At 38.7% G+C, this 18,996-nt stretch overlaps 1 protein-coding gene across 1 annotated transcript in view; it reads left to right on the top strand.

Moving 5' to 3' along the window:
- The first annotated feature begins 6,724 nt into the window (after positions 1–6,724).
- Positions 6,725–18,996, top strand: part of ANGPT1 (angiopoietin 1) — a 213,040-nt gene continuing 200,768 nt past the window's right edge. The window contains exon 1 of the mRNA XM_065398962.1: positions 6,725–7,021. Coding sequence (XP_065255034.1) covers positions 6,725–7,021 — 297 coding nt within the window. The remainder of the gene's footprint in view (positions 7,022–18,996) is intronic.

The raw sequence follows: 18,996 nt of genomic DNA on the forward strand, positions 1-18,996 counted from the left end.
TCCCACGCAGATCTCAATGCCATGATTCATGCCTTCGTGACCTCAAGACTAGATTAATGCAACACACTCCTCTTGGGACTACATCTTAAATTCATTGAGAAACTGAAGCTACTGCAGAATGCAGTGGCCTCTTTGATCGGCAAAGTAACTTGCTGGGGGGAAAAATTGAGTTTCTGATTTTTATTTAAATAGGAATTAAAAAACCACAAAGCTATCAAGAATATTAGGATATATAGAACATTCATAATATGGTAATTCCATATTTAAATCATATACCATAGTCACTTTTGTATTCAAAATAGCTGAACTTGTCACAATTTAAATGCTAATCTTTCCCTATGGACAAAGATCATAAACTCAATCCCACAAAGTAATGGGATGTTGTTTTCTCACATTTACTTTTCCCCAGTGGGGAATAATTCCTGGGAGTAGTTTCTGGAATAAATAAATTCTTCAGCTATACTGTGCTGTTGGTCAATACTCAATTGTGGGCAAAATTTTCAAAAGGCTGTAATTTGAACCAGCAAAATTTATGTTTGTGTGTTGCACACACTGTTCAGTTGCAGATGCAACTGGGTCAGACCAAAGGTCCATTTAGCCCAGTATCCTGTCTTTCAAAAGTGGCCAATGCCAGGAGCCCCAAAGGGAATGTACAGAACAAGTAATCATCAAGTAATCCATTCCCTGTCGCTCATTCCCAGCTTCTGGCAAACAGAGGCGAGGCACACCATCCCTGCCCATCCTGGCTAATAGCCATTGATGGATCTATCCTCCATGAATGTATCTAGTTCTTTTTTGAGCCCTGTTATAGTCTTGGCCTTCACAACATCCACAGTTCCACAGGTTGAGGGTGCGTTGTATGAAAAACTTCCTTTTGTTTGTTTAAAACCTGCTTCCTATTAATTTCATTTGGTGACCCCTAGTTTTTGTGTTATGAGAAGGAGTAAATAACACTTCCTTATTCACTTTCTCCACACCAGTCATGATTTTATAGACCTCAATCATATCCCCCTTAGTCATCTCTTTTCCAAGCTGAAATGTCACAGTCTTATTAATCTCTCCTCATATGGCAGACTCTCCATGCCCCTAATCATTTTTTTGCCCTTTTCTGAATTCCAATATATATATTTTTGAGGTGAGGCAACCACATCTGCATGCAGTATTCAAGATGTGGGAGTACCATGGATTTATATAGAAGCAATATGATATTTTCTGTCTTATTATCTATCCAAAATTGATGCAAATCAATACTTGCACCTCTAGCTTCCTGACTGTGACCACAAATTGGATTGTTGGAAGCACAGGCACTTAGATTTGTACCCACAAATCACATCATGGGCACCAAAAATGCAGGCATAAAAAGGAAGTTCAGCCCTGTAACTGTATCCCTGTATAACATCCATCTCTTGAAGTGGGAGTTAATAATACCGACATCAGTTTGCTTTTGTTATAGGCACACAAAAAGAGTTGCAGAAGTGTGGGATCACCACTATTTTCCCTTTAAGTGGCCATTAAGAATCAGGAAATCTATTCTGATCATTTGCAAACCGTTCATGTCCTTGATTAGCACCCACAGCTTCTCTGGATGGGAATGGCAGTTGCATGCACTAAGGGTCTTACATGGCCATGTGCATTGAAAGAAATGTGAGTCCAATAGGCGTGAAAGGTGTTAAAAAAACCCTACATTAGAAGGCAGTTAAGGGTTTACGTTGGTGGTTTTTCCTGTGTAATGAACGAGAACCAAGTGAACTGGATTTGTCTAATTGACTTTTTCTGACTGTGTGCAAACTGATTTACTCCTTTTTTCTTGCATTCCACAGCATGAAATTAAGTTTTCAGGAAATAGGGGCACAGCGTTCCTAACCATCTACTCATTTGGGACCAGTCAGATAAAGTAATGAAGCCAAAGAGAGCCCCAACAAGCCTCACAGTTTTTGTGTGAGACACGGAATCCAAATGGGACACTTGGCATAACCAGTAGCTGAGTCGTTTCTGTGGCAGACCCTTGCATTCTCTTTAGAGCTGCTGCTTTTTTGCCATTATGTCAATCTTCCCCGCTGTTTGGCTGTTCCCAGGTGTGAGATCAGATGCTGGAACAGATGGGGCGGGAAGTAGAATGACTCAGTGTACATCAGTGTGTTCCTTTGACGGAATGATCTAGTAGACTATGCTACATAGGATCCATGGCTTGAATATACAAATGTAAATATATACACTTCACTCCTGAAGAGTAATTTAGTTGAAACCACCACCAACCTGCCCCCAGGAGATTAACAAACCAAAACGTTCAAGTAGAAGGAGAAAGTGTTTTTAAATGGTAAGTAACTCTTCCCCATTGGCTGACTGAATAGAATTTGTGTTCTTGACAATCACATATTGGAAAAAAGAATCTCTGTAACTCTACCTCACATAACACTGGTGTAAATCAGGAGCAACTCCATTGAAGTCAGTGGAATAACCCTCATACAAAGCTGGTTTAAGTGAGATCAGAATCAATACCTCATTTCATTCACTTGATTTTGAAATTCCTGGTATGTATTTTGATTGAGATTAAGTACGCTTTTGGGAAAGTAACATATCAATAGGACTGTGCCAAATTCCATGGATTTAGCTGGAGGTAACGGCACTGTAAATCCTGCAGTTGGTATCTGGCAGACCCTAATTATGGTAGTTTCTATAGGTTTTCTGTTGTGATGATGAAGAGGAAGTTGGGCTGGAACAAATCCAGTTACATTGTATGACATGCTGCAACTTAATCTAAGTTGCAGCAACAACACACATTGCAAGAGAAATGTAAAGAAATCACATTGATTTCGTTCATTGTGCATTTAAACTCTGTGCATAAATATCATTCTCTGACAAAAGGCATCTAATTATTTATATGTGTATTCAGCAAGATAAATGTGTGAGTGTAACCTTAATCTGGCAAAAATCCTCATCTTTTTTTTCTTTAGGATGGATTACATAACTGCTGAATTTCATGTGACAACTAAATAAAAAAGTGGGCTGGGGAGGGAAACTTGTAGGGCCATCCCTACCCTGTTCCAGGATTTTGTAATTGCAAGGGGGATGAAGAAAACAGCCATTGAGGAAGTGGTCTTGGGAATGCATTAGAGTTTTGAAAGTAAATTCATACCTGGGTTCTGTTCTTAGCTCTGCCACTGACTTCCTATGTAAGCTTGGACAAGTCACTTAGTCTCTGTCTGTCTCTGAATCTGTAAAACAGGGATCATTTATACTTAGGAGAGCTGAGTAAGTGATTGTGGATAAACGACTTACTCAATTTAGTTCCTTTTTTTCCCTTGTGGAATGTCAGTCGGCAAATGGAGAGTTCATTCAAATGTATTTGTTAGTCACAATTACTCAACACATTTTGGGGGCTTTTTCTTTTCCTCTCTGGACTGAAATCACAAACTGTTGGCTGACAGTATTAAATCCTTGATATTCCAAATTTGAGCCGCGTTGGTTAATTGGAGTTGGTCACATAAGTCACAAGGCATTGTTGTTTGCTGATTGGATGAATGTACTCTTGTAATCAGGAGGACTTGGAGATCTCAGTGGTCCTTTGAAATTCTCAGAGAAGGGTAGCAGTATAGAGAGGGTAGATAGGGTAGGTAGGAATAATGAACTTTAGAATATGTTAAATCTTTTCCTGTCTGGTCCCATTGGCCTTATGCAAGGCATCATGCCTAGAAAAAAATTACAGTAAGATTATACCTTTATTTTATGTGCACGTATATGGCCACAGTTGTGTTCATAAGGGCTGTGAGCAGATCCTGGGCTTGCTGGTTCAATTTCCTCTGTGCCAGGTCTCTGGCAAGGGAATTGGGGAACTCTGGAGCAGGTTCATCCCAGGCTCTGGGGCAGGTTAGAGAATCTTGTGTTTCCCCTATTCAGGGACTCTAGGGGCCTCTTCAGGCCCTGGTGCAGACTAGATCAGCTCCCACAGCCACCCTAAATTGTGCTTCTGTTTCAGTGGTCCCAATGGACCATTATAGGAGTGCAGGGCCACTGAAATAACTCTGCTCTGGCCAGAATGACCCTGACACACGGGACTCTTGTAGAAGTGGGACAGATCTTTGCACAGCCAGCTTTGCACTTAGTACACAGGCCCCATGTCAGCGCTATCTCCAGGGAGAAGACCCTATGCCTTCCAGCTAATGCAAAGGGGCCATAGAACAAGTATGAATTGGGCTCCTTGCTGTGGGAAGGAGAGTTCTTTCCCATCTAAAAGGTATCACTTCCAGAGTGAACCTGCAAGCTTTTGCACTTTTTACCTGCAAGCATTCGAGTGAGTAAAACTTGATGGCTGAAATATTTGCAGAAAGTGAATGCAAAGATGGTGTGAGCATAGCCACAGCATTTTTAAATTTGAGACGATGTTTCTGGAAAGCTTCCTGCAGTGTTCATCCACCTCCAGTACTTACCCTCCTTTGAAAACTGCTTTGAGATCTTCAGATAAAAGGCGAAACATACTTTTCAGATTTGTTTATTGTTATCATGCTTGTGCTTTGGCATATTCTCCTTCTCAGCCTCATGGGGTGGATATTATTCATGCTGATCTCTCATTACTATGTCTGCTCCAGCGGTATTTCTTCTGATCAATGCTCTGACTTTACTATCCATGGGAAGCAGAGACCTAATTACTCTATATAACTACTGTAGAAGTAGGCCTAGTAGTGTTGGAGCAGTGTGGAAAGTGCTTCCAGTACCATGGGCCCTATAAAGTAAATTTTAAAAATAGGTACAGAAGCAGGAAAAAGAAAGTAAGAAAGGTGAAGTAAGGACTGGCTAGTTCTGGGAGGGAAGTTCTTATTTTGCCAGTTAATTGTAGTTTTAGTGCTTTTCTTTTCTAAGTTCTGAATAGTTCTACTTCATGGTTCTCTCTCTCTCTCCCCTCCTCTCTCAGATCCGGAAGGTGTTATCTTGCTCTGAATGTTCCCTTGAGTTCTCTCCTAGAAGAAATTTAAATTTCCTCCTAGTTCAAATGCATTGGCTCCTTTTCAGGCTAATGATGAAAGGTCAGGCTGAACTGAGCAAAAAGACTAAGTCCTTTGCTCTGAGTGGCAGTGGCTTCTTCAGCAACAGCAAAGAATTCTGGCTAACAGCTCCTGAAGCTTTGTTGGATCAAAGATAAATCAAAAATTTCCTATGGAAATGCTTGTGACATCCACACAAGCGCAAAAGGTGAAATCTTGCAGCCTTTACTGATGCAAATAGTCTTTTTGCTCATGTGTTCTGTCTTGTTGCCACCAATAACATTACTGATGTTAGTAAGACCTACTTCCATGAGTAAAGTTTGTAGCAGTGGGTTCCAGAGGAGTTAACTGTGATTTAGATAATTACACCATATACTAGAGATGTAACTGGAACCTTGATCCAAACTCCCCTGAAGTTTAGGAACTTTTAGATTGTTTCCAAATTTTGTGTCCTGGGCCCATCTCCAAAGGCATTATTAATACTTAGGATATTATTCTAAATAGTTATCACAATGTTTTTACTAAGGAGGTCGCTATGAGGAAATACTACATAGAATCACAGAATCATAGACGTGTAGGACTGGAAGGGACCTCAATAGGTCATCTAGTGCAATCAAGGAAGGACGGCATAATAATATATAATATGATATAATATATACAAAATAATAAAACATATAATGAGGAATGCTAATATAACCCATGCAAACTTTCAGACTGGTAGAAATATTTTACATGAGACAACTGAACGCACACTATACCAAATAACACCCTTATATATTCCGGCTAGCACATCCAAATATTCTTTTTTTAATTAGACATATTATTCTATTAACTGAACATGTAGACCTACAACTCTTCTGTGGAGCACATTCTGAATGTTATTTGGCAGTTTTGATTTCATCATGTCTTGTACAGAGAATCTCTGTAAATTCTGCTCAAAAATGTCATTGTAAAAAAAAAAAAAAAAAAAAGCATGGGGGGTCAGTTAAATGTTAATATTTTCCATAAGTGTCAGTCTTCTGACTTAGCATTCTCTAACAGGAACAAGCAAATATCTACTACTGGATATTTTTATTTTCAGTGCTCTGTATATTTACTGAGGGATTACAACAAACTTCTACACTTTATCTACATTTTAATAGGACAGTGGAAACATAGGAAGTATATTAAGGTGGACTGCCCCACTTATTAAACTTATGTGAATCCGTCAAAAGCAGTTATATGCAATAGGGACCTGACAGCCATACGTGATTGAAGTCATGCATCTAGCCAGTTTGTAAGATGATCCCTCTGTACTGAGCCATCAGCCATCCTTAGCATAGGGGCGCACTCATACACACATTCCTGTCAAGTCATCTTGTGAAAGGCAGCCTGCTTCCAGCTTGGCTTGAATGTGCAACCTTAATAAAACTCTCTGAGGTCTGAGAGAAAATAGCAGTTCTGCAGCAGATAGTGTAGGGAAAGAGACTGGGATATGCATATGCAGCTAACTAAGAGAGGCTACATGCTGGACTGTAACAGAGAGGAAACAATAAATCTTAGCTACTATGCAATAAATATTTCTAATTTTAACTAAGGAAGCTATCATTATAGTGAAATAAAAACCATTTTAGCCAAAGCTGATATTTAAATACTCTTCTCCAATTCTCTTTCCAAAGATTTTTTTTTCTATAAAATAAAGAGCAAATTAAAAGACAGAGGAGGTAAAAGTTTCTATAAGAACAGAAAAGGAAAGTAGTAATAACATGACAATTTTTCTTTCTTTTGCTTTCCTGGCTGCTCTTCTGGCTCACATAGGGTGCAGTAACCAGCGCCGGGGTCCAGAAACCACTGGTAGAAGATACAACCGGATTCAGCATGGGCAGTGCACCTATACTTTCATTCTTCCAGAACAAGACGGGAACTGTCGTGAAAGCACGACAGACCAATACAACACAAATGCTCTTCAGAGAGATGCTCCTCACGTGGAACAGGATTTCTCTTCCCAGAAACTGCAACATCTGGAACATGTGATGGAAAATTACACACAGTGGCTGCAAAAAGTAAGCGTTTCCTTTTCAAATTCTCATTGAACTGATTATTTATCGTGCTTCCCTGTTCACAGTTTGCATGTGTTTCTCTGAGAACTGAAATAATGTGGATTTGTCTATTTCCATGTTATACTTGGTGAGAAATGTTGCAGCTAGAACTCACCCTTTCTTCTTTGGGCTTGCTTTTGGGAGCAAAACTTTCTTCACATTGCTGGAATATGCATCTTTTTAAAAGCATGATCCCAGGGGACCATGAATATTTTGAGAGCCACAGTGTATAATAATCCTTCAGAGACTTCTAATGATGGCACACTTTTCTTTAAGTATTCTTATAACCTCTATTTATAGGTCTGGGCTTCAGATCAGATGTCATGAAGGATACCTGGTACCCATAGCAAATGTGTGCACTTTTAAAGAAATACCAACATGACTGCCTAAATGCAATTAATAATTTGAAGGCAATGTAATGAGAATATTATTATTCTCCCCAAAATAGATTCAGTTGTACTACCACAGTTAGCTAATTAGTAAAAAGCAACAATATAATATTTAAAAAAAATCACAGTATGACTTTTTAAAATGTATAGATTACATTGGGCATGAAACAGCATGTTTTATTGATATGTCTATATAAAATAGAACTGAAGGAATATCAGGAGCTTTTTTGAGTAATACAAAAATAAATTCTCTTTAGTAATTTGTGCTAAAAGTGTAAACTTTCAAATGAACTTTTTTGTATTTAAAATATAATTTGGGGCTTTGTTCCTGCAAAGACTTATGCAGGTGAATAACTTTACTCCTATGAGTAATCCCATTGACTTCAATAGGACTACTCATGTGAATAAAGTTACATATGGAAGTCTTTGCAGGATCAAGCCCACAGCTTGGTAATGAGAATTGGTAGTGAGTTATGATCCTGCACAACTGATCATTTCTATCAGAAACATATATTTTTCTCTGTACTGGTGGACACACAAATATTACTGCTGTCCCTAAGACCTGCTTAGTGTTACTTTGCCAAGACTCTGAAAACCACTTAAACAATTGGTGAAATGTTTAATCAGCTAAGACTGCACTAACAAAATTTTCTGCGTCTTTTGTATTCCATGAGTTACATGTTTCAGTTGTAATAAGAGTTCACATTTAGAACAAATACCGGATATACAATAAAAATGCATATTAATGTAATTGTTGACAGCTGTATCATTTACAATTCACATCCCTGTCAGCCACTGCAAAAAGTTGTAATGCCTTTTGTTTACAGTTCTGTAGTTAGTGTGCTTATTTTCTTATCGATTGAACTGTAGTTACTATATGCTTGGTGCTAACGATATGAGGATGATTATGTGCAGTAAACACGTGTGTAAAAGAAAATGTACATAATAAGATAAACCCATTTATGTATCTTTCACCTTTTATTTCAGTCTTTCTTTCTTTAAACTGTACATGGAGTGCTTTAGAAAGATTAGAACTGGAGGCTTGTCTCTTTCTAGAGTGTAAGATTTTTCATTCAGTTATCACTCTACCTTTCAAAGCAAACGCTATGGAAAGGAGAAATGTTTGTGTTTCCGCACTCATGATTTTACTTGAGCAACTGCCTGCTGAATCATGCTTATGAGATTGTTACTTATTCTGCATTTGTCCACTAGGGACTGAACTAAGATCACAGTTTCACTTGTGAATTGAACACGAAGAAAAATGAGTCTCTAGAGTTTTAAAGTCTGAATTAGAGCTAGTATTCACATTTTAGGGGGGGTGGATTAACAGGTAGATAGTCAGTGTAAATGTTACATTTGAGGTCTGTGCACTTTGTCAATGATCAGAACTTGGGCTGCAGGGGAAACCTTCCCCACGGTTTACATGAAACTGGCATGCAGCAGTGAGCACTTATCTGCATGTGTCAGTTTTCCACTAGAATGGAAGAACCTGTTTCTCAGTGTGAAGGCAAATGAATCTGACCTGACTACATTATTACAACTCTGAATATTGAATTTGCCTTGTTACTGCTGTCATTGCAGGGCATTTCAGCAATAACTCATCTCCCTTTCAAAACAAGGAACATATGAAAAAAACCTTAGTTCTATCTCCCCTAATGATTTTCTCCTGAATTTGTAATGTAAGATGTAGTTAATATACTATGTGTCCAATGTTTTCTAATGCACCTGCCATGAACATGGTAAATGAGCAATATTAGTAGTTATATGGCTATGACCCAAATCATGCAATTATAATTATTAGAAAATATATGTAGAACTGAGCATTTATATCTTGACTTATGTAAAAGAAATATGTCCATTACTCTACAAAGTAATATATAACATTCATTAAACTGTGTATAGGCAATGTTTGCCAGAACACTATATTTGTAATAGAATATATACAAAACACTAATTTGGTCATTTTGGAAGACAAATTGCTAGCAATGTTAGTATAAAAAGAATTCAGTATACATTGTTTAATTAGTAAGTGGATGCTTTTAGTTTATCTAATCAAGGATAAATGTATTTTGATCTTTTTTTTTTAATTAGCAGATTTCTGAAAACAAAATAAAACTTAGAAAAACTTTCTTGCAATGAACTGCCAGTTCAAATCTAGCTGAAAATGCCCTTGCCTGGAGAGCTAACTACAGGCAATTAAGTTTCAGCATTGTCCAATGGAATTTACATATGTATTGTTAGTGTTACTGTGATTTCATTGGCAATCCAAGGATGCAGCAAAATGCTCTCCATAGAAATTACCAAGAAAATAGCTTGGTAAATGTTTTCAGAGGTTTTCCTAGAACTGTTTATTTTAATACTGGATAACTTCCCCCACTGTTTAAGCTTGGGTTTCATTTCTGCAATCTGTTTATTTTAATAGTTGAAAACAGACAGTGCATCTCTTTTTTTTTCTTACAGTAACTGGCTGGCACGCTTGGTATTGAACTGTTCAGTACTTAATGACGGTATTTAAATATTCTCAAAGGAGTCACATGAAATTTTAGCTTGATAATCTACTCAGGAATTATTTTTCATAGTCAACTAGTGTGAATTAATGGTATTGATGGGATATGAATACATTCAGAATGGCTGCAGATTTACATGTATGGAATCCATTTAGCAGTCACTATACATAATAGTGGTAATAGCTTTGAGTGGGTGAAGCTTGGCACCGTAAACAGTCTATACATCTTCTTTGTTCTCTCACTTATTTAAACAGTTGAACTATTTTATAGTATGTTGAAATTGAATATTTGATCATTATACATTATAATATTCTAATGCTAAATTATAGCCTTGGATTTAAAGGTCAATCAAAATCTTTCTAACCTGCCAAGACCCAAATTAATGATTTTGTCTTTCTCTTGCAACTGTTGATTAACCCTACTAACACCTAAAGCAGATGCAGGGAACTTCTTCTTTCATTTCTCCCATTTATTAGTGCTGTCATCAGCTTTAGTGGAGGCAATAGAGAATGCTGAATTTGGGCCCTGGCAAGTAAATAGCAGAAGAAATAATCTGCAACTATATTATTTTAGTATGTATTTATTTAAAATCTACTCTATTTATTTAAAGACTATCCTTACTGTATGTCTGGCAAGTTATTTGTACAAGGAAATTACTATCCTCGCAGTTCATCATAACATTTTCCAACAGCTTCTGAGCAACGTGCTCAGATTTTAAATGCCTTTCCTACAGTATGAAAAGAGACTGGCTTTTAGGTGTGGCCTTATAGGACAAGTAGAGGAGACTGACTTTTGAGAAGGTGGCCTTATTTGCAATTTACATGAGGCCAGATTACCTTTAAAGGGCTTAGCTAAGGTTGCCACCTGTCCTGTTTTCCCAGGTAGCTTTTTTGTGGCAGCTGTCCTGAGAAATCTGTCCTGTTTTTTTGTACCTCAGAGGTGGCAACCATAAATGCAGCATGCTCTTGTCTGTCCCCATGCCCATATACCATAGCCATCAAGGTTCACTTTCCATCATGGAAAGATGGAGTTATGGCTACATATGCTCTCTGCCTCTCTCTGCTCTCTTTGGGGCATTAGGCACTGTCAGTAATGTGTTAGTAACCCTGCACTTCCCTTAATGCATCAGCTGGAATTCCGTTTGGCCCACCTATGGCGTACTCAAAAGTGGAGGAGGCTGTTTATACATTGACCCTGCAGTGCAGCCATTCAAGGGCCAATCAACATCTAACACTAGGAGCACAATGTCTTAAAAGCTGGTGTAACTGACTGAGAAAATGTGTACTACAGTGCAATGGCTAGCTTAAGTATAAGGACAGAAATGCGAGTCATGGCTACTGTTGTGACTTACCTATGAATCCCATTTTCCCAGGTGTCCACAAAGGGTACGTCTTCACTTACATCCGGGTCCGGATGTAAGCAATCGATTTTCTGAGTTCGATTTATCGCGTCTGGTTAAGACGCGATAAATCGATCCCGGATCGATCCCGGAAGTGCCCCGGATCGATCCCGGAAGTGCTCGCCTTCGACGCTGGTACTCCAGCTCGGCGAGCGGAGTACGCAGCATCGACGGGGGAGCCTTCCTGCCGCGTCTGGACCGCGGTAACTTCGGACTAAGGTACTTCGAATTCAGCTACGTTATTAACGTAGCTGAATTTGCGTACCTTAGTCCGAAGTGGGGGGGTTAGTGTAGACCAGCCCAAAGATTCCTGAGAGCCCTGGGGTTTGCCTTAGCTGAAGTCTTGGGCAAGTAAACAATGTAGTTCTTTCATTTTGCATTTTAAATGCTGTACAAGTGTACCTGCATATGCTTCAGGCATTTGATGCAATCAAAAGATATTCCTCTTAAACGAGATTTCTATGTTTTGGGAAGACATTTACTGATGAGATTTTTCAGCACCCTTCTGGTGTTTGTTTGTTTAATGTGGAACTTTTAAATGGTAACCCGTTTATGTGCAAAAAGTAAGGTCGCATCCTGCAAAAACGTACATTTTACTCATGTGAGTAGTGGGTTCTGCTTCAGTTACTCATGTTACCTAAATGTTTACAGGATCATCCCTTAAAAGTTCTCAATGTGCATCATCCCTGGTGAAGTGACTCAACTACTAATTTTCACAGGAACAGAGCAGGCCCTTCATGGATAGATTCTGTAACCCTCAGTCACACTGAGTATTGTGTTAATAGGCCCATAGTGTGAAATCCTGAGCTAATTGAAGTCAATGGCAAAATTCCCATTGACTTCAGTGAAGTCAGGATTTCACCTTTAGTGAGGTTCTATTCAGTGGAAGTAGGGATTTAAGAATCTGGCCCTTAAAGAGCAACAACAACTATCTGGAAACAAATCTGTTCTATTTGTGTCCAAAAATAAAACTGGCTTTTTTACCCTTAAAAAAAAATATTTTTCTTGCATTCATATGCCTGCATTTTGTTAAGAGCTTTATACATTCAAATTCCTGTAACCCCTAGAGATGCATGGAGGTACCCACAAGAAAGACATGGGACCTCAAACATGGAAACATCTGAGAACTGCTAAGTATTGGGGAGTTATATATTTAGCAATATTTTAAAAAAAAACAGAATAGTAGAGTTCAAGCCAGTCTCACATTTTTTTTTGCCACATTTTCTAGCAAATGACTTTTTAAAATAGTTCCCAGGCTTTGATAGAAAGCTGTGTCACACTGTGCAATGTAACCCAAATTTATGTATTTTCATTAATAACAGCAGTAGTTAGGAACTGTGGTAATAAGAAAGCATTAAAAGTATCGGTCATCCTTAAAAATATCCCACCAACTTTCCCTCTGGTAGATTTCGCCTGCTTTAGAGCACTGGTATATTTTAAAAATCATATAGAGATATAACATAAGACCACATGATATTTCAGATGCTCTGAGCACTCACAGTTGCCATTGACTTCAGGCCATTGAGTTTAGGAAGCTTAGGCCATTGACTTCACCTATTAGCAGTATTACTTATTATAAAGACGTGTCTAGTGTTTACTGAAAATGATCATTTGAGATTAGGAATTTTTTGGAGGGGAAAATAATTAAAATTATGTTCACTGCAAACAAATCAGAATTAAAATCTGTGGCTGATTCCGTAACACTGAATCAGATTATCAATATGTTCTACAGATAAGCCTTGATTAAATGGCCTCTGGTTTAACCAAAGATGTGTCCCTGCTGGCTCTGCAGGCAGGGGTGCTGAAACAATTTCTATATTGGGGGTGCTAAGAGCCAATGATGCAAACTGTAAACCCTGTATATGATGGAAACCACTTCAAGATAGAGGGTGGGGCAGCATCCCCAGAACCCCAGTTCCAGGAGCAATCTTCAGCCCTCTGGAGATCTAACCCCAGGAGAGCTGTTGCCTGCTGCTTCCTGTACAGCATATATGTGTTATGGGTGGGGAACAGGAACATAGTTTAGCCTTGCAAAGTTTAGGAGCTCCACAGGTCTGGAACTGCTAAGTTCTCCAACCCGCTACCCTGAAAGTTTTGAATGTACTTTGAAATCTTCAGATAATTGGGATTCACCTATATACTTTCTCAAAGGGTAAATCCTGAAGCACATTTAGATCAGCTTGTTATTAGCCATGAAATATACAATCTAGTATGGCTCAATGTATTTTTCTGTGCTTGCAATATCATGCAACCAAAGTAAGATGCAAGTAAATAAAAACTGATAGAAACTTTTTAAAATAACATCACAGTCTTTAGCAATGTCATGAACCTGATCCTCAGGAGCAACAGCTTAATCTGAAATAGGCATTTTGGATTGAAAGCCTTCCCAGTGGGATGAGGTTTTCCCTCTTGTTCAAGGGGTTAAGAGTTGATCAGGAAAAGGAAATTGAAATAGTATCACATTTCTTAGAAGGTTTTTCTTATGAAACATCTTGTATTTTAAAACAAGGTTTTTCTTCTGTAACCTCATGTACATATTTTAGGAAGTATTACGAAACATCAGGGTGGCTTATATACATGGGTGACGGGTTCATTAGAAATAAAATGCCATAGACAAATGTACGTTTACACTGCTGTACCATTTTTCATTATTGTTATTGCATAAGGATCAAACTTTGCTAAGATAATGTTAGTCTTTTCAAAACAACTCATATTTTAAAAAAGGGAACAAGGAGGGCTACTACACAAAATTTATATTGTGAAATATATAATTGAGCCATTAACCAAGTCTCTTCTGCACACTTCAGTCCCATTAAAGGTAGCAATATCCTGTATAATCTGGGTAGATATTTAATTCTAACTGTATGTATGAGAAATTGCTCTTAACATGTGTTGCAGTGTCAAATCTCATGTCAACATTTTATTTGTATTCATTATTTATATGACAGTACTGTCTAGAGACCCCAATCAGAGGCCTGTCTATATGAGAAAGTTGCACTGGTTTAACTAACGGTGTGATTTTTAAATTGATTTTAAAAAGTTAAACTGGTACAAAAGGCTGTGTAGAAACTTATTCTGGTTTAAACCATATGTTCTTCTGGTTTATTTTAAGTCAATTAGGAATCACTTTAAATCAAACCAAAATAAGCCACTCCTAAATTGAAATTAGAGTATCTACCCAGGGGGATGCACTGGTTTAACTAATCTAGTTTAGAAACTGATTTAAGTTGAACTGGTGCAATTTTCTTGTGCATACAAGACCCAAGATTGTGGTCAGTGGGGAAAGGTGCACAAGCAGCATTATTGCACATTTATTTAAATATATTTTGCTTCCTGAAAACTGTTGGGCTATAAGAAGTTTACAAATAGAGCTAGAATAATATTTTTAACTGAAACCTTTTTCATCAAAAAATGCAGATTCAGCAACACTGAAACATTTTGCTAATTTTTTTTACATTAAAAAAAACGATTTGGGGGGGGATTTAAAATGACTTTTTGTTTAAAAAATGCCTTTCCTTTCATTTTTAAACATTAAAAAACATTTTAAAATGCTTGATATCAAACTTTGTGAAATTTCCACCGAAAAGAAAAATCCATTGTTCACCCTGCTCTACAAATGAAAAGTAGTGAGGAGTACCAATATTCAAAGCTTTGGAGGTACATAATTGAAACACATTGCTTGAGGGCTTGTGACAAGGTGAAAGGGTAAAAAATGCAAGACACTCCACTGAGAAAAGGGGGCAGTGTTAGAAAACTCTGTGGAGCCGCGTGAGTGGGAGATGAGTGTTTTGGTGAGTCACTTTGAAGGCCTGTAACAATTTCTCCCTTTCATAACAATTTCATACCCATCTCCCTTTCTTTTAAGGGCCAAAAATAAACCAAACTTCCAAATCTGACCATACTTGAACTTGGAAAAAGTTCTGACGTAGATCCAAACTCTGTGACTAACCCCTGTTTAAATAACAGGCTGACGCAAAACTCTGGAAGAGCATTCCCTCCCCCGCTCCCCCCCCCCCACACACACACACCTGAGCTTTGGGGGGGAAATCTGCTTCTAAACTTTGTGGCTTAGCTCCAGCTCTACTTTTTATGCAGGCTTGACTGCTATGAATCACTTGTCATCTTGGCATTGGTTCTTTGGCTCAAAAATGTAACAGAAGAGTTGTTAGTAAGATGAGACCTTTGCATTTAGAATATGCATTAATCCTATCTGTTCTAGTTCTCTTTCGATACTGCCTATAAATTAAAAGCATGCCTTTCATATAGCCCTTTTCATATTACAAATGGGTGCAGATACTCTAAATCTTTATGGAAAAAATACTGAAACCTTGTGCTCTCCATTCCTGGGTGTGCAGTTGTCCATATAAACCTGTAGACATGCCCCAAATGAACTAGATGTTGTGTACAACTTTTGCGATTTGCATCTCCTTTATAGAATGGAGCTCAAGATAATGCAAATGTGTACGTGTTTCCTAAGGATACTCGGCATAAAATACCTTTAAATATTTTTCAGTATTTGTTTTTTAATTGTTGGAATCAGATTTTGTCATTTGTCAGATTTTTTGACTGTCTTGTTTACAAATAAAGACCCAGGCATACCTTCTGCAGGCCAAACTCATGGAGGGGAATGAAAATTCTTGAGTTTCAACTCACAGAATTGCCATCTGATCAGACATTCCATCAAAAAGTCTTGGTTAAAAATTTCTTACTGTGGACTGAAGAGGGGACATGGCCTCAGGAGGACATTGTAGAACAAGGATAAGCCCTATGAGCCAGATCTGTAAGGGTATTAGTGCCTAAATCAATGGGAGTCAGGTGCCTAAATATCTTTAAAAATCTGTCCCTGTGTGCTCCCCAGGTCATAACAGCAAATCTGTGGCACTGTGGAAGTGCAGTGGAAGGTGTATGAGGAGAAAAACTGACCAGGATATTTTGGTCCTTCCTGATAGCACATTTTCTTTAAGATTTCAACACTGGCAGCCAGATGGGAGCCAGTTTAGCTGAGTGCTAAACAATTTTGAAAATTTGGCCCAGCAACAACTCTTCTATGTGCTGTGTGTTGTTATGGGACCCCACTGCCAAATCCCCAACAAGACCAGTGCTTAATTTGTAATGAAAGAGGTGCCAGGGTTCAAGCAACTAGGTGCTGTGGCTCAAGCAATTGTTTTATTTTCATAACTGATGCAGCAATCCCAGAGGTGCCGGGGCTATGAACTGCCAAGTCTAGAGGCGCCGGGGATCAGCCCTGGTAAGCCCTGGCACAAATTAAGCCCTGATCAAGGGTTTCCTGTGTGAAAGGGTTTTTTCTTGTAAGATATTATCAGCATTATGGTAGGAGATGTATTTTCACAGGGCCTGAGGGGGATAACATTGTAGGATGGCCATTCTCCTAACAGAGCCTCTTCCTGCCCACATCATAGTCCTGAACCTGCAGAGGGAACTTCCATGATGTTGTATCAACCATGCAAGGTACTAACAAGCTTCAACAGGACTTTATTTTTACAGTGGAAACCTCTTTACCAAGCTGCAGCTGCACTGTCACTCAGCCTCCTCAACTCCTCCCCCCTCCTTCCTGTTTCCTGTCCTTTCAGACTCCCAACAGCCAGTGCTCCCAGTTCTAATAATCACAAGCAGCATCTAAACACCACATATGAGCATCAGGAGGACAGTGCTGATGCCAATTCAAAGCCTCTCCCCACCCATTTGGGGCATAACGGCCAATTTCAATCAATCCTTACATGATTTAGGGCCCAGAGTCTGCAAAGTGGAACTGGATTGAGGGCCCATGGTCTTCAAAGTGGAACTAGTGCTTGCCCATAATAGGTAAATGTATTTGATTATTTTGAGATGTACTTTAAGTCTTGACCTTTAGGATATTCCAAATCCATGGAACAAATTTTAACAACCTAAAATGTCATAGGAATAACTTTGTGCAATCTACAAAGCAGCTTTTTAATTTGCCCTTCAGGTAGGTGGCGAAGGGATGAGGGGTACCTGTTTCCCCTTTGGTTCATGTTATTTATGAATGCTCTAAAATTGTCAGCCAACATGTAGAAAAGTTATCTTCTTTCCTGAGATACCATGTCAGCATTAAATACTGCCTTACCCAAAGTAGTATTAGAGAGCAGTTGTCTGTGGATATCAGTTCACTCTTCCCAATGTAGAAATGGAACCTCTTGAACAAGGGCATTGATTACATTCCAATATAGTGAAAGGCTTTCATTTAATAGGAGACTATCCTTTTTCTAAGTGGAGATATAAAGTGGAGAAAAATCAAAGTAATTGCTGTTAAATTGTGATTCTATAGTATTAAAAAGTTTATCTGTCCTTGAATGGATTTTTCCTGTGATTGGAGGAAACTTCAGGTTAAGTTAAATCACTTATATCCTCTATTTAAATATTGATATTTAGTTTCCTATGTGGATAGCTCTGGGTAGCTATAGCAACAAACTTTTAGCTTATAAGTTATCTGTCATGCAAAGGTCTTTTGCAGAGGAAAAAAGGGTGCCTTACAAATCAGTTAGTTGTTTTAAATTCTCTCATCAGCTCAGTACTTGGATAACAGTGAAAGGAGATGAGTTAAATTAATAGATATATCACGCCAAAGTTTTCCAGCAATGTATCATTTGCTTTTGGCCAAAAGTTTTAAACTTAGCAGCCCAAACTTAGGCTCTTTATAAGCAAGAATTTCAAAAGTGAATAGTGGTTCTGAGTACGTCAATTTCTGGGTGCCCAATTTGAGACATTTTAAAGGGGTCTGATTTTTGAGAGGGTGGGTGCTATTCTTTGTGAAAATGAGACCCTCTACAGTGTCTCAGTTCAAGCATGCAAAATCACTAACGGCTGTTAAAAAACATGGCTTTATTTCAACACCTAAATAAAAGTGGCCTGATTTTCTAAAGAGTTAGGCAGCTATCAAAGCCCACAGAAGTCAATGGGAGCTGCAGTTGCCTTTGAAAAAAATCAAGCTACTTTTACCTTTGTGTTGGTGCCTATGAGTGGACTTAGAAAATGTTGTCTTTTTGTAAAGAATTTTTCTACCATTATTTGTTAAGGGCTGAGTCCATTTATGAGGGGGATAGTCAAATACTGCACGTTGCTGTGCCAATTCAATGGGAAATTCCTGTGGCCTTCTGGGCCACACAAGCCTCAGCTGGCCAACCTATTCAAGGGCAACCCCCAGCACACAATGCCTTCAGCAGGAAGTTGAGGAGCTACTTGGCAGGGAAGAGAGCTCAAACAAATGACTTCATCCTCTCTATTTTAAAGCCATTCCTCTCTGTTCCTTTTGCAGGAATTGTAACTCCCACAGGATTTTCTGCAGCCCTAGGATCATCATTCTCTGTGTGGCTTCCCAGTGTGGAGGGGAATGGGAAAGAGCCCTCTGCTGTTCTCACATCACTGGTCTGCTGCTAAAGAGGCTTCCCAGTGGCCAATCTTCTTCATCACTCTGGCTGTCAGCTCTACAGCTATCAGCCAGGGAGATCTTAATTCAGGTTGTAGCCCTTCAGATTTATTCTCTGAATGACACATACAGACAGCCTGCCGGGGGCAGGGGGGACATTTCCCATATTGGGAATTTTGGCAGACTTGCTGAACATATGTAATAAGTTCCCTGATGTCATTCCAATGACTCCAGTAGAG

This window comes from Emys orbicularis, chromosome 2, assembly GCF_028017835.1.
Source record: "Emys orbicularis isolate rEmyOrb1 chromosome 2, rEmyOrb1.hap1, whole genome shotgun sequence".
In the NCBI taxonomy this organism is placed as follows: Eukaryota; Metazoa; Chordata; order Testudines; family Emydidae; genus Emys; species Emys orbicularis.